The sequence below is a fragment of the Aulonocara stuartgranti genome (genome assembly GCF_965226115.1).
Source record: "Aulonocara stuartgranti genome assembly, chromosome: 17".
Lineage (NCBI taxonomy): Eukaryota > Metazoa > Chordata > Actinopteri > Cichliformes > Cichlidae > Aulonocara > Aulonocara stuartgranti.
In genome coordinates this window covers 446437-470680 of record NC_138953.1, presented here as the reverse complement: position 1 = coordinate 470680, position 24244 = coordinate 446437, and the positions used below count along the sequence as shown (strand labels likewise).

Genomic DNA, 24244 nt, shown 5'->3' with positions numbered 1-24244 from the left:
GTGTCTCTGTGGTGTTGCCTCTGCATGAACACACATGAAGTCCTCGTAGATGGGAGTATTTAAACCATCACTCACAGCGAGCTGTGCGATCTGTGCTGAAACTGGAGCCTCCTGGAGGCTCTTTTTCTTTCCTGGGTGGAAATTTCCTCTTCAGATTCTTTGATCGAGTCCAAACCGTGACGGCACGGAAGACGGGCGCAGATCAACGTCCTGATTTTCTGAAGCAAAGAGTGAGGCGGTGCCACAATGGGTGACTTTAATCATGTGATAATATGTAAGGTGTCGACACGTTACACATTTTAAGTAACGAGCCCGACGATGACGAGCGGCTGTGCGTCTTGGACGCCGGAGACGCGCAACGGCATGAGGAGCTCAGTCTGTTTGGAGCCACCGGCTGAGATCATTCATCACTCCCAGCACTGACCGACCGGCCGACTGAACAGATAGCGGGATACAAACAGACTCATTACGTCTCTGTGAAATATCCGTCAACAAAAGATGGATGTCCTCCTCGCCCCCCCAAAAGATACGACAGCGACGGGTGAGTGAAATCGGAGATGCTGCGCACGGCGGCCAAAATCCCGGAGCTTTTGTGAACAGGGCTGTGGGTGTGTGCGCGTCAGGCTCGCTGTTAAACCTTCAGACTGCACTCGCCAACTTCCCCCGCTTTCATCAAGTCATGTCTGATACAGAGCGATGGGCAAGTTTGACGACAACGAGAGGATAATCCTCAACGTCGGGGGGACGAGGCACGAGACCTACAAAACCACCTTAAAGACGCTGCCGGGGACGCGACTGGCCCTGCTCGCCTCCGATTCGGACATCGACTCCGTGCTGGATCAGCTGCAACAAGTCCCCGGCTTCATCGAGTACAACGCGCGGACCAACGAGTACTTCTTCGACCGTCACCCGGGCGTCTTCGCCTACGTGCTCAACTACTACCGCACCGGCAAGCTTCACTGCCCGGCGGATGTGTGCGGACCGCTGTTCGAGGAGGAGCTCTCCTTTTGGGGCATCGATGAGACGGACGTGGAGCCCTGCTGTTGGATGACATACCGACAGCACCGGGACGCGGAGGAGGCTCTGGACGTGTTCGAGCTCAACGTGGACAACGGAGACGAGGACGACGAGATAGGGAAGAGACTCGGCATCGAGGACGTGGCTGCCGACGGGAATGTCAGCCTGTGGAGGAAGTGGCAGCCGGTAATCTGGAATCTGTTCGAGGACCCCTACTCATCCAGGGCGGCGAGGGTAAGAGCGCACCGCTGCGTCTGAGGCTCTCCAAAACACACAATGAGCTCCACTCTGCTAACTCTTTGCCTTTCATTCACAGAAACAAACAGCAGCTCACGCTGTTAAGGGTAGCTCCACAGTTTCACTGCATGAGTCAAATTCACAAGTTGGCAAGTTGTCTCGAAACTTGTCCACCTCCCCAAAATGTGAGCGTTGCGCTCCTGAAGTGTTTTCTTTGCAACCAAAGCTTTACTGTGAATAGGAAGAACCCATTGCTTTATAGCGAGTCCTGCTGATTTCCAGATTTAATTATGCCACTTTAAAAATAAGCAGATTTTTCCAGTCATGATCAAACAAGGTGCCAACACCGTCAGGGTGGATATTCATAGCAGCAGTGTTGTATCCTGTATCTGTCTCTCAGTGCTTCCTGTTTATCGGCCCCAGCTTGGGAAATATCACTCCATCACTGACACTATTTAGATCACAGCCAGCCTTTTCTAATAAACTGCATCTCAGCACTGCTCCAAAGAAATGTGTGGGACTTTCATCTTTTCTAAAATTAGAGCAGTGCCTCGTGCTGGGAATAATAGTGATGTCAACTTATAGGCCACATGTGGCATCTTCATCTTTCCTTTCTGCTCATCTTTTAGTTATTTTAGACTCGAGCACAATGTGAAATCAAAGGATTTAACCACCCGGCTCACGAGGCTTGTTGTTTACTGAATGTGCAACACCAAGATGTTAGAACCAACCCAGACAAGCACACGCTGCCCTCAGGTGTTATAAATCAATCAGCAAAAGTTTGGGAATAGTTCATTCAGTCTCTCTGCAGAAGTCCACATCTGGAACAGCTGCCTGTCTGCTTTCAGAGCAGGAGCTGTGGTAAGCTCGCCTCAGGCTGCTGGTATATTCTGGGGCAAATTGTTCCCTCATTGGCTGATTGATGTGCTGTAAGAGGGAATATGAGCAAGTTGTGATGTCATGTTGTGTAAATGGAAATGATGCCTCACAGTCTTCAGGATGTCTCAGACAGCATGCTGCTGCTGCACAGGTTTGAGTGATGTAGGTGATTTGAAGGGTAATTAAACACAAAGACAGCGACGCAGGAACAAAGCGCTCTGGCGAGGTTTGATCTAAGTGTCAGGGCAACGAACATCTGACCTGACATCACTGTTCAGGGTGTGGTTAGAGGTCAGGGGGGCTGGAAGAGCTCCTGAAGTGCTCATAGCTGAGGCCACATTTATGATATATATACAAACCAGGGCTCAAATCTGTCACATAGAAATGAACGGCATCATGTTTCACTGTGCGTGGTTAAAGGAACGTGCCAGTATCACATTATTCTTCCTCCACTCGTACCTGAGTGACCTGGCATAATTTACAGTTCAAATGAAACCTTGTTTATGTCGTGCTGGGACTCTGTGCAGTCTCTCTGCTCATGCACTGTCTGACATTTTTAACTAACTGTCTTCTGATTCGCTGTCTCATAAATGTAAGGCAGATAGTACTATCATGAGAAGACTACATCAATCATATCGGATGTGTTTGACATCAGAGAGCCACAGATAGAGAAGAAAACTGTCTGAAACGAAGCTTTTACAGTAACAGTATATTGTTACTGTTACATGCATATATTATGTATAGAAAAAGGCATGATAAATTAGGTCCACTTTGTTGTAATGGAGCTGTTTGTTGTAACCACAGTGAATGAAAAAGAAACATAAATAAAAAAACGCAGTGCTAAAACGAGGCTCCCACTGTGGACGTGAATCAGAGTTCTGCTTGACAGTATTGTGATATTTTGCAATGCCAGCGCCACTCCTCACACCTCCTTCATCAGCCTTTCAAAAAGAGCATTTTGTCTTGGTGTCCATTGTTGCTGCAGCTGCTGTGTCAAAGCTCTGATGCCAGCTTGTTTCTCTCTGCGACACCAGCGGCACTACTTGATCATCCATCTGTGGATTTAATAAAACTATTTGTTTCAACACACTGTGAGCTTGATGTTAGTACAAGATTAATATTTCTCTTAGCATTATTTAAAATAAATACATTTTGAAAAAATACAGGCAGCGCAGTAAGCACAGCAACAAGAACGTCCTGGGTTTGAATCCCCACAGCTGTGAGTGGTTGTGTCTCAGCCTTGTGACAGGCTGGCCACCTGTCGCCTCGCGCCCTGAGCTAGCCGGGATAGGCTCCAGCACCCGCCACCCTGGAGAGGTTGGATGGACTTGAATATCTGTTAGCTGATATTGTTTTTATTTCTTTCTGAAGTTGGTTTTCCCACATTTGTAAGTTTTTACAGCATATATAATATCCAAAATGTCAACAACCACTGGTCTTTAAACCGGGGACAAAATCATCTCAGAGAAGATCGGCCAATAGAAAGGTGGTGAAGGCTCCTGCAGTGCCACTTGGAAACTGAATATCCTCACCACGGCACGATTGTTGCATCCAGTACAGCTCTTTAGCGTTTTCACCCATAATCCTCGGAGGCTCTGAAGGCGTCCGTAAGTCAGGCACAAATGCTCCGCCCACAGGCTGATATTAGGCTAGATATAACCTACAGCTGAGGGAAAATATGCTTTTATCTTTTTTGGTGAAAACATGTAAGCACAAAGTAGATTTCTGTGCTTCGAGCATTTATCGTACCGCGTCTGTACAGAACAATAAGAGCTGCTGTTATATATTCACCACACATCCTGCTCATTGATAAATTTCCCCTCAGTATGTTTGAGCGTTTGCTTTTCCTTTCGTCAGTAAGCTGAATCAGGCTCTGCCTTCTTCACGCAGCAGCTCATCCATCTAAAAAGAGAACAGCAGAGTCCGTTTTCACCATTATATCATTCCTCCTCTTCAGCGTCTGCAGGACCACCATGAGGCTGATGTTTAAATAAAGAAAGCAGAGTTGTTGCCTCGCACAACAACTCATCAGACAAAGTTTGCCGTAACAGCAGGTGATAAGGCAAACATACATTTCTTAATTATGTTGTACTGATACGCTAATTCTATCATAATTCTGTGGTGAGATAAGAATTGTTCCAGTTCTGAAAACTGTGAAAAATTGCAGAAAAGCCAGAATATCAGTGTAAATTTGTTCACTCGTGGAATTGCTACGAGCCCATGTTTTCAGGTCAGAGGAGTCCTCAAAGATCAGCAGGAAATGTAAATGTCCTTTCACTCGTCATTTCAGAGTCTGACTCTATAATTTTACCAAAGTGGAGGTGCTGGGCAGGATGAGAGTGTGTGGGTGGGCAGGTGACCTCGCCCCAGATCGCTTGTCCTCCTCTTTCAGTCCATCAACAGACTTTGAGCGAGGATGACGGCAGGGAATTTTTCCTGTGTGTGAAAAGGCTGACGTTCCCACACAAATTTGAGCTTGGATTTATTTCACATCATTAATCTGTAAATGGAAACTCTAACTGATGGGGACAAAATTCAATCTTTCCAGCCTTTTGTTCCTCCAGACGTGGCTGCTAATTTCTTGGAAGTGTTTCTTGGCGATTACCCGGCTGACAGAGGAAGGAGCAGACGTGTAAGAGGTAAATATTGAGTTAGTCTCCGCGTCGCTTTAGTAGCAGGACGGAGTAGATGGAGATGAATGCGCGTGTTTACAACACACATACGTCTGTCTTCCTGTAGCAACACTAACCAACCGTATTTTCCTGCCACCAGTACAATAGAGAAACATCTGCTTCTACGAGCGCCTTCAAACCTTTATTGTCTCCATGAGAATCACATTCCCTCACTGTGATGTGATAATTGCAGCCTTTTTCTTCTTTTTTAAAGCACTCCTGTAGCATTAAAGACCAGCTGGCGTATGATTAACCTGATAATTCAACTCTTACACAAGTGTTCGGTGTGTGCCTGAAAGAACCCCCTCAGGGCATTAATCTACTCCCTGACAAGGTGTTAAGGAGAGAAGGAAGGGAAATGATCCTCCAAGGAAAGGAAGCATGTCGTTTGAGTTCACCTCCAGCCCTGACACCACAGCGGGGACAGCGTTAACAGTGAAGTGCTCTTTAACAGCAGGAAGATGAGACGCGACTGGATCCTGTTTGATTTGGTTTATGTCATTTAATAGAAACAAGAAAACTTTAAATGTTCTGTTTTCTGTTTTCATTTTGATGATTATCTCATAGCGCATGAAAAACATCAGATGTCAGCCTCGTGTACGACGATCCACCACAGACCAACAGGAATTTAATTATATATATGAAAAACAACTTTTCCTTAATTTTGTGAGATTTACTGCTAACGGTGAAGTTCCTCTCGTTGGACTGAAAGTCCCGGTGGTGTCTGTCAGACTCACTGTCACATTACACGTGTGCATTAACCTAACGCAAAATTTCAGCTCTTCTTACATTCATTTGGAGATTATTTATGTTACAGCTGTTACAGTTTTTAGTTAGGAAACCTGTAAACGTAACTTCAAGTCCCGCCACATTACTATTACTCTACACTGTGTCCTTACATATGCAGAGCTCCCCATCGTCAAAGCAGTGTTGTCAGGTACAGCCAGCTAGCATCAGCCCTGAGCTTCAGGCTCACTGTAATCAGCAGTGTGGGGCATTAGTCTGTGTATAAGGATCGTAATATTCAGGTCAGGTAATCACAATCTATTATGACATAAATCTAATCAAAGCTCATTTCCAGTGTAATTTTCAGTGATCCACCACTAAGAACCCAGCCTGCTGTACAGCATTGGTTACATATGGCTAATGCATCTGTATCGCAGGGTTAACAAGAAGTATAGTCCCTTTGCTAGCAATTGTTACAAACTGAGTAAACACAGAAAGAATGAGTGCATTTGACTCAACAGCCATCCAGCATTTTGGCTGTGCTGCGCTAAAACGAGTTTAGACAGCAGAGGAACGAGTTGTTTTCACCTGCAGGTGGTTATTTCTCAAAAAACTACAGTTAAAAGTCACTTGTTCCTTTGAACATAAAGATCTTCTAATGCAACTACACTGCAGTGAACAGGGTTTAAGAACCAAAGTTCTGACTCTGTAAGCATATACAGCAGTAGTCTAAGGAGCTTGGAAAGAAAAGCGTCTGGACTTCAAGAAGTCCAGACGCCCACTCACATCCTGGGCCATCTGATCTCAGGAATTTGCATGATAAGGTGGGGCCAGGTTTCACAATGAGCTCACCTGAAACCAGGGCTGGACTGGGACAAAAAATCGGCCCGGGCATTTTGACTAGAGACCGGCCCACCAAAAATGTGACGTCATTCAGGGGTAAAACCGCAAAGGATTCTGGGAACTTGTGGCAAGAGGTACTAGCACATGCAGGCTTTCAATTGAACTCAGTTACACAGCGATAAAAAGAAACACAAAAAATGGCAAGAAGCTGTTGTATTATTAACTGCAATAGCCGGTGTTGTGCCAAAAAGTGATTGTCTGCCAAAAACTGATTTCCGGTATTTGCCAAAAACTGATTGCTCGTATTTAAATTGCTATAAGTAACTTGTTGGGCTATAATATGTGAAACATATGTCAAATGCATCCCTCACGGATGACATAAAGTCATCTCTCCATCTCCATCTCTCTCTCTGCTGCTCTTCTGTCTCCTGTCACAGACTTCTCCACTTTAGATGATAAATCAGCCTGGTGCAACATGTAAGGATTGGCACAATTTGTTAAGATTTTGAGGAGTTTGAGAAACTAACCTTAAGCATAAAATAAAATGTACTATCAGTAACTTCATAGCACCCGCCCAGCAGTATTTAAACTCCGTCATGCTAGCTAGTACGCAGTACCAGTTATTCTAAGCGACTGTAAAAAGTCAGCACAACGAAAACAAACTACAACTAAACTTGGTTTATATCTGACACAGACAGACAGCAGGTCATAACTTCTTACCTGAAGTTCAGTTCCTCTGCCACTATGACCGGCGGCCGCCTCGGGTCTCTCCTCCTCTTGCCTCCCCTTTCCCTTATCCACCTGCTGGCCTCCACCACTTGCTGATGTTGCTAAATCTGTGGAAGCTCTGCCATAGCTACCGCCAAACAATTCAGTTATTTTTACACATTTGGCAGCATCTGCCTGAAGGGCTTGTTTCTTTTTGGCCCTAATTTTTTCTGCACCTCCTTTCCTTTTTTTGTTCTCCATTTTCTTTAGTTCGTCTATAAGATTGCTAAACAAGGGGGAGGGTGCATCCGACCTCCTCGGCTGTAATTGGTCCAGCCCAGAGTCGATCATGACCAATTGGCCAATCCAACACCTTTCATTATTTATACCCTTCCAAAAAAAAAAAAAAAATCGATCGGCCCATAAAAACAAAAAATCGCCAGCGGCCCACCGGGCAAATGCCCGGTATGCCCGATGGCCAGTCCAGCTATGCCTGAAACTCTGGCTGATTGGGACCCACACCCAGTTTCACACCTTGGCTCAGGCGATTAGAGGATCATCAGGGGTCCTTTTGTCCCTCTGTGGGGGGTCACTCCCACTAGGTTTATATCTGGGACTCTCCACCATTTGACCTTAGAACTGAAGAAGCTTCTCGGATGAGAGGTGAAACGTCTTCAAGCAACTTAAAGAAGTCCAGACGCTTTTCTTTGCAAGCTCCTTTGACTACGATGACCTGGATGACTGAGAACCTTCACAGACATATACAGCAGTAGATGATTTCCACATATTTTTCCTTTTGTAGTTGTATGTGATAAATATTACCTGCTGAGGAAGTTGTAAAACGTCTCAGGGTTGTGATCTGCTGCAGTCCCAGTTTTCTTTCTAACTCACTGTGTTCAGGGACCCATAAATCAAAGACAAGCTGAAATCCATCCTGCGACAGGGTTCACCTCTGTGCAGGGTGCCATGCACGGCGTGATGTTGTAAGGATTTTCAGGGGGTAGCTTTGGCCAAACGAAGTGCACAGCTAACAACCGAACACTTTCTTTATATCCAGGGAACATGTCAATAATGTGAGTTATAACTAGAGATGGCACGATACCACTTTTTTATGTCCGATACCGATATCATAAATTTGGATATCTGCTGATACCGATATGAATCTGATATAGTGTTTTTTAATCAATAAAACAGTTTTTTTAATATCTTGCTGCATTTTGTATAAGTTCATGCTCAAGTTTAAATAAACAACAACACTAAAGCTATTCTGTTATACCTGTATGCAAAAAATACACTGCACCCAAAATATTTCATAGTTCAGCAAAACTGATCAATCAAATGAACTTAAACCTGCACCATTCTCCCTATTCTGGTATTTTAAATATTAAGCAACCTAACTAATAGGGTTCCAACTCCCAGCAAAAAGAAATAGGGAACCACCCTCCACCCCATGATGCTTAATCAACGTAATCAACTTTAATTTGATGCAGTGTGAAAAAAAATGCACAGAAATAAATAATTTTTCAAGAATAACTAAATAGATTCAACATCTTTCTTCAACAGAACTGCAGACTGCACAGATGGTACCTTCCCAAAGGAAAAAGTACTATAGCTTACTAGGGTATATTAGACTTAACAGTTACTATATACAGTAATTGACTTCTATACATTTTACATCAGATTAAAACTTTGGGTGTAAGATTCAGATAATTATTTATTAAAAGCTAGATATTTTAAATGAGAATAAGAAAGAAAAGTATGTCTTTGTGCCCCCTTTTCCCTGTTAATGCCCTATCGGCCCCCCCGGCTCCCGGTGGCAGTCGTCCCAGGCCTCAGTCAGGAGGAGAGGGCGCTGCTCTTGCGGCGACCAGCAGGTTGTCTTTGTCTGTCAGTGTTTTTACTTTTTTTATTTCATTCTTTTATTCCTTTATTTTATTTTATCTTTTTTTTTTTTTTTTGCCTGAGGAAATCCTATAGCATCGGCTTGTGCTTTGTGGAACTTCTTTTAATGAAGATGGGTTTTTTATTTCGCATGGTTTTATTATTGGCAATCCTGACGGTTGTTTGGAGTCAGTGCTACTCTCAAACAATTACACATCATTGCTTGGTACGGTAATATGTCCCTGAATAATAAGACCAGACTTAACAACCTGGTTAAAGTGTCTGTCAAGATTTCAGGGAGGTCTCAGGTCCAGCTTGTGGACTTTTATAACAGGCCGGTGCTGAGCAAGGCAGCCTCTGTCCTGTTGTGTTCAGATCACCCTCTCTTTAATGATTTTCAACTGCTTCCATCAGGTCGTCGTTATAAAGTGCCTGCAGTGAAGACAAAGAGACATAGACTGTCTTTTGTACCTAGTGCTATTATCATGGTTAATAACACTAAACCATGAGTGTTGTTGCCATTGCACATTGTGCTTTTTTGATGAAAAATCTAGGTTGTTTTATCAGGCTTATATTATATTATTTGATTTGATTTTTATTGATTAGCATTCAAATATCTCAGTGAAAACAGAACAAAGATCTACCACCAAGCAAGAAAGCATGAGACAAGGCTAATCAAAAGGTATTGGCTGAAGCATTTGCTTATTACGCCAACCCTTTTAACAAAATATCTTTTTGCATGCAGCTCCTGTACACAGGGCTCTTGGTGAGGTGACGTGTTGGTTGTCTGTTTGTTTGTTTGTACGGACATACTGCAAATCAATTTCCCGTTAGGGACGATAAAGTTACCATTGACCATTGGCTAAGCTTTGCTAGATCGCCCCTGCACAGTTACGTCAGCTGCGTAGAAAAAGATCCTGGTGTAGAAAGTAATATAAAATAAATTCTAACAACAGCTTATCAAGCTTAAACGTTCTGCTGTTGTTCAGCTGCTGGTTTCCTCTTTCTGGCGCGAAGTGAGCAATAAACAAACAAGAGAGACGGACTCACGACGGAAAAGCTGATCAGCTGATCATTAAGCAGTTTCATGATTGAAGTAGCAGCAAGAAGACGCAGTCGCTCCATATATCGCTTGTTAAGCTTAACGCTGGAATGCTTTACAAACATTCAGAGATGAACTTACACACTTGCTTTACTTCTCTCTGGGGTAACTTCATCGGAGATGAAATGCTGGTTTGGTAGCGAGGCTACAAATACTCACAGCTGCTCTATCAGGTGAGCACACTGCTCCGACATGCTACGGTTATGAGCCGAGTTACGCCGTGTCGCAACTTTTGTGAGATGCTTTTTTGATATTTAATGGATCGATTACATTTTTTATTTCTCTCCGATATCCGATCCAGTAATTTACGTCAGTATCGGACCGATACCGATACGTAATATCGGATCGGTCCATCTCTAGTTATAACACTGACCTCAGACCTCTACACTGCATTTCAATGAGCAAGCTGGATGAAGAAGCAACAGCTGGATGTGAACTGGGATTGTTTCTGATCACAGTCACTGAAACCACAGAGGTGAACCCTGTCACAGGAGCATATCTGCTTTACCTAATTTTATGCCCTTACATTTGTAGATGTTACTGAGTTTTGTGCTCTTGGAAGTAACTGACCTCTCTAGTGTGCAGTATCATCGTCTTGTGACAAAAACAGGAAAACTGATAGAAAATGCAAATTATATTCAATTATGTTGAACTGTGTGTTCATATGATATGACCTTCAAAACTGTTGTGCTTTCCTTAATAATCTCAAAAAATCTCAGTCCTTTTTTTTTTATTGAACAAATACGTTTTAATTTCTGATTGTCCCTCTACAGACACAAACTTAGAGATGTTCCCTAAACCCCGAGTCCGCTAGGGTGACCTATTATATATTCAGTACTGAAAGTAACTAAAGGTAATACTGGATCTGTGAAAGAGTGATAAAAGAACTATCTGGGCTTTAAGTGATGACGTATGAACCCTGCTTCTGGGTCCAAACTACTCAGAGTTTATTAAGGCTGTTGTGTTTTTAACATGTTTTAGTGCTTTGTATCTTGTTCTATTTAATCTCAAAAAGCCCCTAAAAACAGTCGGTGATCACTGTCGGCCTCTCTCCGTTTTTAAAGCTCAGTTTGTAAGCCCTTACGATGCAACTACAGCCCAGCCCATGCAGCAGTATATGAATGACTAACCTCGTATTGACCCTGTGCACGAGACAATGCTAACTTCCTGGTTTGAGACCGGATGTGGGGTTGTGCATTTCCGGTAGCTTTACTTTGCGGTCAATCGCTACTGCGAAGATATCCTCCACAATCATGTCCAAAACTCGAAAACGGAAAGATGGCGTTAAGTTACAAAGAGCAGAGGTGGGAAAACTCACCGCTGTTGTGTCATAAAAAATCTAATGATCAATTTTGACGTTTAAAGCGTTTAGATCGATCAGTTGTTTACATCACTCAGCACAAGCAGAACTGCATCACTGCAGCAGAAGACACCTCGTCCACACTCAGAAGCACATCTCTGTATAGTGACTGGTCTTATGATTTAAACAGGCAAATGTTCAGCATTCAAACTACAGGTGAAGAACAGTCAAACCAGATGTTTCCCCGTTATGTCGAGATCAGCTAGTCAGGTACACACCTACACAGCATGTTAACAAACCGTGAAAAAAGCCACACAAAAAATGAATGATTGCTGGTAACGGTTTCTATACATTAGTATGTACGAAGGGTATGTTGTGACTTACCTTCAAAATTACAGCGGTCCCTCGCTATAACGTTCACCTTTCACCTCGCTGTTTCACGGATTTTTTAGTGCAAGTTTGCATGCTTTTTTTTTACGTCACATTGTGTCCTGATCGCTGCAGACGATCTCCTCCGTGACGTCTCTCCTGTACAGTACAGAATCGCTGCATCGATCGTTAGCAGTGTGACCTACTTGATTTCACCTCTCGCTGGTTATTTTTAGAACATAACACCCGCGATAAATGAGGGACAGCTGAGAAATATAACATTTGAATCCCTTTTCTCTTTTGCTCTGAGGCGCGGGGGAAAAATATCGACAAGTCGATGAACATCATTTACAGATATATTGGGTAAATGCCCAAGACATCTATAGAAATGTAAATCGCCGCTTGATTCATTCATTTGCTTAACTTGTTTTGGACCGTAAACCAGGCGCGAATAGGACACCGGAAACAAAGCTCCCCACAGGAGTTTCTGCACCGGAAGTAGCATATGCTAACGTGCACATAGTCAATTGTGGATGGATTATCTCAGTTGTTCTCCTGACTGAAGTCTGGTCCGTTTACAGCATCCTGCCATGCGATTGCATTTGTCTCTAACCATCAGGAACCTTCACGTTAACTTTTATCGAGTGGAAAAAAGTTAGCGTTCATCCTCCAGCTTCACAGTTAATGTTATGCTAACATCCCTCTGTTAGCATAGCTAGCGATCACGTAGCACATCATTATATACCAGCTAGCTCAACTTCAGTGACCCTACAAACGTCACTGCTGTTTAGTTTTATGTCTCCATGCTTTACAAATACAGGCCATTTTTCATTTATGTTGGAAGTGATAGCAGAGCTGTACATTTGAATTTTTTCAGAAATCTCTCAGTCAGAACATGCAATATCATGCTTAGGTGGAAACTAGCGAGCTAACTTCCTGCTAACTTCTAACTCCGTTAAATTTACTAAATTCTGTTTTCATGGATGCCTGGATGTTAAACTTAATTGTTACACCTGGTAGAGCAGAACGCTGATCATTCTATTACAGATGAAAGAATTTAGACGACTTTCAGTGATGCCGCAGTGTTTGTTTGACTTTGGGACCTGAAGCAGAGTTTGGGCTCAGGCACGGCTAATGATGTCACACTTAAAGACTGGATAAGCCACTGGGGAGATATTTTGGAAAAAATTTGTGATTGCTCACCGAGCAAAAGTTCTTTCCGATCATTCAAAGTCTTTAATGCTCGCAGATGGCAAATGCTGTAAAAGCATGCCCCATAATAAATGCACTATTTCACAAATGGACCGACCAAAACATCCACCTTGCAAACAGTGCTACAAATTTAAGGGTAAATTGCTCGATGTTTAGCTGATAGATTCAGTTCTATTCAGTTTTATTTATATAGCGCCAAATCCCAACAATAATAATAATAATAATAATGGATTGGATTTATATAGCGCTTTTCAAGGCACCCAAAGCGCTTTATAATGCCACTATTCATTCACTCTCACATTCATACACAATAGTTCCCTCAAGGTGTTTTATATTGTAAGGTAAAGAGGTACATTTTCAGATGCTATAGTTTTGTCTTGCACAAGATCATTTGTTTACAATGATATCACAACGAGTGTGGCAATTCTCCACATGACAGCTTCATTAACAGCAGAATGAGTGGCACCAGGGCATAGCTCTGTGTCAGATCAGCCGTCTATAGCTGTCAGAAAGCCTTTCATGTGTTTGTCTCTGCAGGTAAGCTCAAATCCCAAAGTCTGAGCTGTTCCTTTAACCAGCTCGTATGCGAGTGTTCGTGTGCCAGCAGTCAGTGGTAGCAGGCGTGTTTCTCTGAGCTCCCCACACTGTTTCTATTGTTGTAGCCATCCTGTTCTCTTCTCACTCTCAGTGCTGTCTCTTTAATCTGCATGCAGTGTGTTTTAAGAGTGACTGTCAGCATGTCCACTGGTGTGTGTGTGTGTCTCTAATAGTAGGAAGTCTGAACATTTCTGGTTGATTATGATTCTGAAAAGGAAAAGTGAATGTATTTTGGTTGTGTGTCTCTGTGTGTATTTGTGTTAACCTGTTTGTTTGTCCCTCTCATGTCTCTGTAGTTGGCCATGGCTGGATTAGGAGGGTAACAAAAAAAAAGAACAAAACAGAACAAAACAGCCCACCCACTAGCTTTTCCATTTCCCCTGTGTATGCTTTGAGGCACAGTTTTAAATGATGCCTGACTTTGTTGTGCCCCCCACCGACACCCCACACCCCCAATTCTTCACAAACGCCTCACCCATCCACCCACGCCCACAGCCCCCATTTTTCCATGATCCCATCTGAAACCGCAGCTTGCTTTCTGCCACTTAAAAGGTTAAAAACCCAAACCGTCTGGGTGCCGCCTGCCGCACGCCTGAAGATACCGAAGCCAGGCTGCACGCTCAGCCTTCCTGTTGTCATGGCAACATCATTGCTCATCACCACGGCCTGTTTTCATTGAGATGTGTCCGGTCCGTGAAACTGATTGATTTCAGAAACCTGCTCGACCGTGAACCCTTAATGTTCAGTAACCCCTTGCGTGCTGGCTTGTTAGTTCTGTGATGCCAAAAAAAAGGGTGTTTGAGAGTCACTTGCACAACAGATCTGCATTTGCATGTCTCTTTAACTGTTTTCTTATCACTGTGAGAGGTGACACATGTTGATTGTGATGTAGCTTCTTAACTTTTTGTCACTCTCTGTCTGAGCTACAGGTGTACAGGCCCTTGTGCCTCATCAGAAACACTTGTTGAATCCTGTTATGCAGAGTTTGAGGCTGTAAGACAGGAAATTTTCCTGATCCACTGCAAACAGACTGCAAGGCCACGCTGAGTAAATAGAGTCTGACATGTAAACAGTAGCAGACCTGACACTGGGTAGGAGAACAGGGCGAATGGCTGCCCGAGTGTGGGTGGTGACGGCACGCCGCTGGGCATGTTTGTAGCCGCTGCCAGTCACGTTAATCTGCCCCGCCAATCATCATCCTGCGCTGCTTTGGTGGACTATAATAGCTTGTGTGCAGGGGGAAGCGTGGGGGGCTGCAGCTGTGGTAATTAGTTTAGTATGAGTAAGATTAGGCATATAAAGGAAACTATCCTAAAATCATTGAGGAATATTAGATTTTTCCGCATTTTTATTCAGTATCCCATGATCCCATCTAAGGAATTATGTTATAAGTCACAGGTGTTACACAGTCACCCCTGAAAAGTTTTGGCTTTTGTCCTGATCAATGGGGGCGTGTCCACAGGGAGGTCATGTGATGGTACCGCCCTCCAAACTATGTCTGGACCCTCACTAGCCCATCTCAAATGGCTTTGGGCTAGAGTCGTTTAGTCTTACGATGCATCAGTGATAGAAAGTACTCAAGTACTTTACTGAAATGCAGTTTGACTATATTCTAGTATTTCTACTTATGATATGTGCTGCTTCTTTTACATTTCATAACATTCACTTTAAATCATTGTTTACTAATTTGTTTGAAGATTATAAATAAAAACACTTCTAACATGTTATATTATAAAATGCCACATAACTGTATATAAGCACATGAGATACTGCCAGGAGCTGAAGACCCATCTATTGTTTGCTTTATCACAGTCAAACAGAACATTTTGTATCCAAACCCACCAGACCAATCAGAATATCAAGCATTTGATAAATAAACACCTTTTTGTGCTTGGATAATAAAGTGGCTTCATTACTTTTGTGTTTTATGAATTGGCAAATAGATTAGCAAAGCGAGTATTTATCCTTTGTGAGAATGCAGTGAGCATTCACCACCAAAAAGATGATTTGGAGGATTGTGCTGTTGTGCACAATCAAAAGCAGAGGTAAGACAGAGCCTTTTGGATAGTTTATGACAGAGAGTGTTCAGCATGCATGGTTGGATCCCTTTCCTCACAGGTCTCGCTGTTTGCTATATGCAGGTCTTGCACTCTCGGTCTTTCTGACAGACTCACCCTTTCTCACATATTCACAGTCACAAGCATTTCACTGAAGAACACAGAGACTTTTAAATTATTACCTCGCAGATGAAAGTGCCAGCTGTGGCATACATGATGACTGTCACTCTAAGACGCTAATGTGGGTTTCCGTCATTCTCTCTCTTTGTAAGAACTGTTGAATATTCACGGGGCGATTTGAAATCACTTTTAAAAATAATGTTCTTCATGAATTTTTTTATCACATTTTGCTTGGAATTATTTTTAGTAACTGTTAGTTCTGACATATTTGTCTTTAATCTTCACGCTTTGCAGTCAGTTGTTTAAAAAAAATCCCAGTTGATGCAACGGCAGTTTGAATGAAAGAGAAGTAGTGGACTGTGCGTAATAACTTCGGTGGAGATTCAATTCAATTTTATTTATATAGCGCCAAATCACAACAAAAGTCGCCTCAAGGTGCTTCATAGATACAGAGAAAAACCCAACAATCACATGACCCCCTATGAACAAGCACTTTGGCGACAGTGGGAAGGAAAAACTCCCTTTTAACAGGAAGAAACCTCCAGCAGAACCAGGCTCAGGGAGGGGCGGGGCCATCTGCTGTGATTGGTTGGGGTAAGAGAAGGAAGACAGGATAAAGACATGCTGTGGAAGAGAGACAGAGATTAATAACAGATATGATTCAATGCAGAGAGTCTGTTAACACATAGTGAGTGAAGCAGAAACACCAGTGCATCATGGGAATCCCCCGGCAGCGTACGTCTATTACAGCATAACTAAGGGAGGATTCAGGGTCACCTGGTCCAGCCCTAACTATATGCTTTAGCAAAAAGGAAAGTTTGAAGCCTAATCTTGAAAGTAGAGATAGTGTCTGTCTCCTGAATCCAAACTGGAAGCTGGTTCCACAGAAGAGGGGCCTGAAAACTGAAGGCTCTCCCTCCCATTCTACTTTTAAATACTCTAGGAACAACAAGTAGGCCTGCAGAGCGAGAGCGAAGTGCTCTAATAGGGTGATATGGTACTACAAGGTCATTAAGATAAGATGGGGCCTGATTATTTAAGACCTTGTATGTGAGGAGCAGGATTTTGAATTCTGGATTTAACAGGAAGCCAAAACAGGAGAAATCTGCTCTCTCTTTCTAGTCCCTGTCAGGACTCTTGCTGCAGCATTTTGGATCAGCTGAAGGCTTTTCAGGGAGTTTTTTGGACATCCTGATAATAATGAATTACAGTCGTCCAGCCTGGAAGTAATAAATGCATGAACTAGTTTTTCAGCGTCACTCTGAGACAGGATATTTCTAATTTTAGAGATGTTGCACAAATGGAAGAACGCAGTCTTACATATTTGTTTAATATGTGCGTTGAAGGACATGTCCTGGTCAAAAATGACTCCAAGGTTCCTCACAGTGTTACTGGAGGCCAAGGTAATGCCATCCAGAGTAAGAATCTGCTTAGATACCATATTTCTAAGCTTTTCAGGGCTGAGTACAATAACCTCAGTTTGATCTGAATGTGTTCGCCCTCAATGGAGCAGCTGGGAAAAAAGACCACAAGGTTCCTGCATTTCATGTAAAATACATACAGTATGTGGAAGGCAGTCGGCATGATGTGCATTTGATTGTGAACGTAGAAGCATTTTGCAGCATGACACAATTACTGCATGTTTGACTTCCATGATTGCCACACTCCTCTGTGTCCTGATGGTAGTTAGAGTCTTCCATTAAAAACCAGACTTGGATTTAAGCACACACCTCAGGTGGGTGGGATGGGTTGCTGCACACAGCCAGTTTGTGTGACAGTCACCACAAAAATGTGGTGGTTTTCACAGAAAGCGTATGGCTCGATGTCGCCCAAACTGGAAGAGCTTTAATGTTCAATTTGCAAACAAAAATGATGCGACCATGGGTGGAGACTGCGAGGAGTGCTGCTGGAACTGGAACGGATCAAAGCGAAGGAGATAGGTCTTGTTCTTTGATGTCTGTATCAGCAGGAGGACACCTTGAAAGATACTCAGTTATACAGTAGAAAGACATGCTTCAGAAGTGCACTTAGGAGTGGGTGAGATACAAGCTATGTATCATGCATTTATGAATGTAATGCGATGCATGCTAAAGGTGTGCTCCTCCTGTCTGCGTGTGCTCTACCCATCGACTGCCAGGAGGGGCCCTGACGCAGGCACCGAGACACTAGATGTGCCATTTGTTTGGGCTTACTGCTGAATAATTAATGCTTATCCATTCACTCTAAGAGACTGAGCGCTTCCCAAGGACAATGGATTTACTGAAACTTCTTTCCTCTGGCACCATTTGCACAACCTCAAGGCTCATGCATTAAAAGGTAATTAATAAATCAGGCTTTTAGTCTGATTTGTGTTCAAGTCTGTACTCCAGTTGGCTGACTGTAGCTCAGGTGCTCCTTACATAGCATAGCACGAGTTCACTGGGACCAGCTTAAGCTTGGTTTGATGATCCTGTTTTGTCCCTTAAATCTCAGCAGTTACTAATTTTGTGTGTAAATTGTGGGTCATAAACCCTTGACTCGTTAATTTAGCCAAACACATCACATATTTGTTGTTAGTAAATCGAGTCATTCATCAGCTGATGCAGATGATACTGAACATTTATGAATCTAAACAGTGTCTGAGAACCTGAGCTTCTGTAACAAAAGGGGTATTCATTGTTTTGACCATGTGTGGGCGCCACAACAAGAAATCCTCTCCATGCAAACATCCAGCACGCAGAGGAAAAGACGAGTATGATTTTGTATTTGTTGCCACGACAGTGGAATGTGTAACCTTTGTACTGTAGCTGATGCCCCAGGGACAAAAGGCCACAACACTGAATATTGGATTTCTATTATAAAAGAGACATAAAGTGGTCAAAAAATTAGACCTTTACTTCTTCCTCCTTCAGCTGCTCCCTTAAGGGAACAACCTATTCATCCTCCATGTCCTCTTACATTACATCCATGAATCTTCACTGTGGTCCCTCTTTTCCCGTGTTCTACATGATTTGTCCAGTATATCCACAGTTCCTCCTTTGCAGATGTCCAAATCATCTCAGACTCACTGCTCTTTGTCTCCAAACTACTCCACCTGAGCTCTACCTCTAATCCTGTCTCCAAACAAGACCTCATAGCACATCTCACTACCATTATATAAATCTTCCCTTTCACTTTTGCTGCCATCGCTCTGTCACGCATCATCGCTTGCACTCATCTCTACTCAGTCCACCCTCCATCCATGTTTGCTACCTCTGCACCAGTCTCCCTCTCAGACATGTACTTTGTCTTGCTTCTGCTGACTTCCATTCCTCTTCTCTCCAGAGCGTACCACCACCTCTCCAGGCTCTCTTCCACCTGCTCTCACTACAGATCACAATTTAATCTGCAACCATGAATAATAACTTCATTAATGGTGGGATAGCTGAGTGAGAACAATGTGACACTGCCCATGATAATGGTGGTATTATAATACAACAGTTCTAAAGGGGGGGGGGCATGGATTCGATCAGTCTGTGGCACTGCTCCGGTGTTATGACAGACTCTCTGATAGGAGTCTTCAGCTGTTAGGTCTGGCATATATCGCATCTTCACAATATCCCATAGATTTTCAACGCGGTTAGGGTCAGGCGAGTTTTCTGGCCAATTAAGCACAGGGATACCATGATCCTTCAATCAGGTACTGGTAGCTTTGCCAATGTGTGCAGGTGCCAAGTCCTGTTGGAAAATTAAATCTGCATCTCCATAAAGTTGGTCAGCAGCAGAAGGCATGAATTGCTCTAAAACTTCCTGGTACATGGCTGTGTTGACCTTGGACCTCAGAAAACACAGTGGAGCAACATGAAACCATCACTGACTGTGGAAACATTTCACCTCTGGAACTCTGGGACCCTGATTTCCAAAGGAATGCAGAATTTTCCTTCACCAGAGAACATCACTTCACTGCTCAGCAGCAGCAATATTGAATCTTTTCACAATGATTCTCTGAGATACTGAATTTGGGGTTTTTATTAGTTGTCAGTTATAATCATCAAAATTAAAAGAAACACACTTGAAATACATCAGTCTGTGTGGAATGAATCACATTATACACATTTCACTTTTTGAATGGAATTAGTGAAATAAATCAACTTTTTGATGATGTTCTAACACATGTATATATATCACAACAACAATCACCCCAAGGTGCTTTATACTGTAAGGTAAAGACAGTCAAACCCCAACAATCAGACGACCCCCTTTGAGCAAGCACTTTGGCGACAGTGGGAAGGAAAAACTCCCTTTTGTCACAGCTGCCGAGGCGAGCCGTGTGGTGTTGGAGGGAGAAAGGACTCAAAATGCAGGCAGTAGATGATAATGCTAGTGATGTTTACAAAGTGGTGTAGTGGCAAAACAGGCAGTGAGGGATGACAAAACTAAAGAAACTGGGAAAACTAAATAACAAACCTGAGAGGGTACCAGCAGGGGGCAGCAGGGGGCAGCAGGGGGCAGCAGGGGGCAGCAGGGGGGAGCGGCAGGGCGCCACGGACGAGGGCCAGGACACCGTGGACCACAAACGAACCGGCAACAGGCAGGAGAACACAGGGCTTAAATACACACAGCAGCAATCAGGGGATGAGAGACAGGAGGGAAACACAGCTGGAAGCAGTGGCGTCATTAGGCTATTTTAGGGGTGCTTAAACCTCCCTAAAATATTCTTAAGCCCCCCTAAATAATTTGTTTGTTTTTTTTTAGTTTTTTTTTTTAATTCAACTTTTTTTTTTTTTACAGAACTTGCAGACAAATTCAATATAAAGATGCAGGAATATGAGTTTAAAGAAATAATAATATAAACCTGTCGCTATTCACATAAATATGATCATAACTCGGTTGGTCCCTTTCACTTTACACTGTTAAGGTAGCGTCAGTGCTTCGTTATGCAATCCGTTCCAGTTGTTCACAGGGGACATCCACATTACTGAAAATCCAGTCCTCGTTTTCACTGCTACTTTACACTCCGCTCGTATACACCTGCAGACACACTAGCGTGCATGCGCCAAACAGCAAGAAATCATGGATATATGCAAGTTTTTCAAGAAAGTAAGTCTTCATCACTGGCTGGTAGTAACAATTAGTTAGCTCCAGCTAACAGCAGCGAGTCCCATGTAAATAATGAACCAGGTGCTCCCCATTCTGATAAATAAAAACCTGGCTAGCGCATTAAGTTAAATTGTTAGCATAATGTTAATTTCTGTCACTCGTTGTAGCTCTGAAAAATCGAGCTGAGCTCATTCAGGTATGGTTATCATCAGTGGAAATAATAATAATCACTCCTCCATCCCCATTAACCTGTAGGAGTCAGGGCAGAGGATCACAGAGAGGGAGAAGGGAGAGACCTCTGCTGGAGAGGTGGGTCTAAGATTTCGGTTGATCTGATATCCTCGTGTCGGTGTTGTTCCCAGATCATCATACTAAATGTTGTTCCAGGATCAACATTGCAAGTGACCAATCAGAATGTTGTGACGTCATACTTTTGCGTAAAAAACCGGCGTAAAACAAAAAACTGTACTAAAGCTGCATGAAACCGCCTCTGTCCGCCGATCAACGGACCCTGACCCTAACCCTAACCGTAACCCTTTAATAAACAGTAAGCAGAATTGATATTGTCCTTGCAACATTGGAATTTCATAAATGCACGAATGGCTTGGCGCGCAAAAGAATAACGTCACAACAATGTGATTGGTCACTTGCAATGTTGAACCTGGAACAACATTTTCATGATGATGTGGGAACAACACCAACACGAGGATATCAGATCATCCCTAAGATTTCACAGGATGGAGTCATTTGTGATGCAGACAGTCTGATTAGAATTTTATGGGACTCAATATGGATATGAAATGTGAAACATTTCAGTCACGGTACAACATATAAGACCTGTTTAACTTGAGCTTTTATTTAGGAGAGTCAAGGTTAGAAAGTGGAGAGAACAAAGAGAGATATATATATATAAGTCAAATTAGCCTGACTCACATATTTTGAGGGTTCTATTTTAATATTACTTCAATTCAAGTAATTTAGTAATATTTTTCAGGGCTTTAAATTGCAACCATTTTAGTCACATGCGTGCTCAAAATGTAATGTTTGTAACTTCAAAATATTTGAGAGCAACAAATTACTGTGGGGCGTGAGCAGAACTCATGATATTAGCAATTTACATTACAATTCAGTATGTTTTAATGTATCTTGAAGGGTGAGGCAGAAGGAGTGGCTGAGGGAGAAAAAGGTCAACAGGCAAGTTCAAGTCAGAGAGAGCAAGGAGAGACAGAGGAGCTGCAGCAAATGGATCGAGAGGCAGAGGAAGATCAAGTTATTACAGAGAGAGGAGAGCAAACAGGCCAAGAGAGGGAAAATGATGAAGCAGCTGCAGCAACTCATTCTACTACAGGGTTTGATTTAGGTGACAAAGACACAGGGCCCAGACAGGTGAAGCTGAAGAGCTATCCACATGATACTTTTGGTACACAGAAGCGAGCATTTAACCACAGCTGGTTTGAAAAGCACAGCTGGTTTGAATATTCAGTCAACCAGAATGCAGCTTTCTGCTTCCCATGTAGAGTGTTTGGCAAAAACATCAAACATGATAGTTTGGTCAGTAACGGTTGCAAGAACTGGAAGAAAGCTTTAGTCATCTTTGGCAAGCATGAGATGGCTCAAACACACAAGGACAGTGTTGTTACATGGAAAAGCTACCAGGGAACTAGCAAACAGGGAAACGTTGCACAGATGATAGCAACTGCAAATGTGAGAGAGATAGTCGAAAGAAGAGAGTATCTCAGACGAATTGTTGCAGTCACCTCATAAACACGATGATATGAAGCATCGTTAAAGTGTCACTTCAGTAATGTTGACTCATGTTTTTAATAATGACTTTAAAACACTAAACTCTAATTTCTGTGGTTTATTTTAAGTTTACAGAATATAACATGTGGTAAGACGACGAGTTTTACTTCTCACTGTATGTGTTATGTGTATCTATTTATCATGTGTGCTACTTTGCTCTGTGGACTGTAAAATGTTTCATTGTGTTCATGAAATAAACCAGACTTTCACCGTCTGCATCTTTTACTGTTTTTCTGCTTTTGTTCACTCCAAGTTTGACAAAACCTACAGATATCCAGAGTTAACTCACTAACAATGTGGAGCAGTCTCAGTGTATTTAGCTGCTTTTTCCCTGAACACAACCAACTGAGAGAAACGCCTGTAGGCCTCACTTTGGTCATTTGAACGCTGAAGGAGATTTGTTCCATAGACACATACTAGTGTTTCCTGCACTACTGTGTTCTATTTAAATCCAGATTCCTTTTATAGTTTGCAGTGAAATTTGTTAAACCATTGCTTAATGGGACAGAAGTACAAGTCGCTCTTTACTAACACATTTGTAGATGAGTTTAATGCTGAACAACACAGCTAGCAGTCTCACACACTCTTTAGGTTTTTCACGTTATGTGTGTAAGGGTTTAGTCTATCAAACCTTACCCTTTTCTCCTCAGTATCACAACAGTATGACTCCCAAAGTACGGCTCAGTAAACAACCAATGATTCTAAAGCCAGAACAGAAAGATACAGTTGGAAGATGAATGATTGCGTTTTTATGATGCGTAGTAAAACGACCCCCTCTTCTTCTTCTCTGTGTTGTTGTTGTTGTTGTTCGTGTATGTGTGTGTGTGTGTGTGTGTGTGTGTGCCTTAGAAGTCAATTAATACATTAGCCATACTTAAAAAAAACATCTGAATTTCATTTAGAACTGAGATTCTAAGTTGTAAGCAGAAATCTTATGCACAGCCAGAAACATGTTTCCCCACTTTCACAATGCTGAGGTGACAAATCCACAACCCCCAACAAATGGTTTATTACACGTGGGTGTGAAGGGCAAGCTTTACTTACACAGCCTCACACACAGTAGATTTTTAAAGTTTTTGGGTACAGGGGTTTAGCCACAGATGCAACATCCACTTTTGATAAAGATCACTCCACCTGTTTATTTCTTAAGAAATTAAGCATCTTTATTAAGCTCTTATTTATAAAAGTCTACACAATAATAGACACCGTGTGCTCTGTGACATTATAGTCTTCTACTTCTGCTTCCATCGGTTTGCATTTTAAACTCCCGGCCTTTCAGTTTGTTATGAACGACTTATATTTCTAACATTTTGTGATATAAAAGAATTGTAACTTCACAATTCATCACCGATTACGTGGGTACATTTTCTTTTTAAATGCACTAAATGTAGAATACATTGTTTGGTAAAATGCTGGTTACACGTTCTAAGAATGAAAAAATCAGTCTTTCAGAGAAAACATCAGACAGCGACGGTTGGTCGCAGAGTGTTACAAAGGTGGCTGCTAATGTTTTCTCTGAAAGACTGATTTTTTCATTCTTAGAACGTGTAACCAGCATTTTACCAAACCATGTATTCTACATTTAGTGCATTTAAAAAAAAATGTACCCACGTAACCGGTGATGAATTGTGAAGTTACAATTCTTTTCTGAAAAAGCATTTTT

The 24244-nt window shown here is 42.5% G+C and overlaps 1 protein-coding gene across 3 annotated transcripts in view; it reads left to right on the top strand.

The window, feature by feature from the left end:
* Positions 1-14: 14 nt before the first annotated feature.
* The window catches only part of kcnc2 (potassium voltage-gated channel, Shaw-related subfamily, member 2), a 124642-nt gene continuing 100412 nt past the window's right edge, over positions 15-24244 (top strand). For all 3 annotated transcript variants that reach the window (XM_082511307.1, XM_082511306.1, XM_082511308.1), the window contains exon 1: positions 15-1251. In XM_082511307.1, coding sequence (XP_082367433.1) covers positions 697-1251 — 555 coding nt within the window. In that variant the 5' untranslated portion in view covers positions 15-696. The remainder of the gene's footprint in view (positions 1252-24244) is intronic.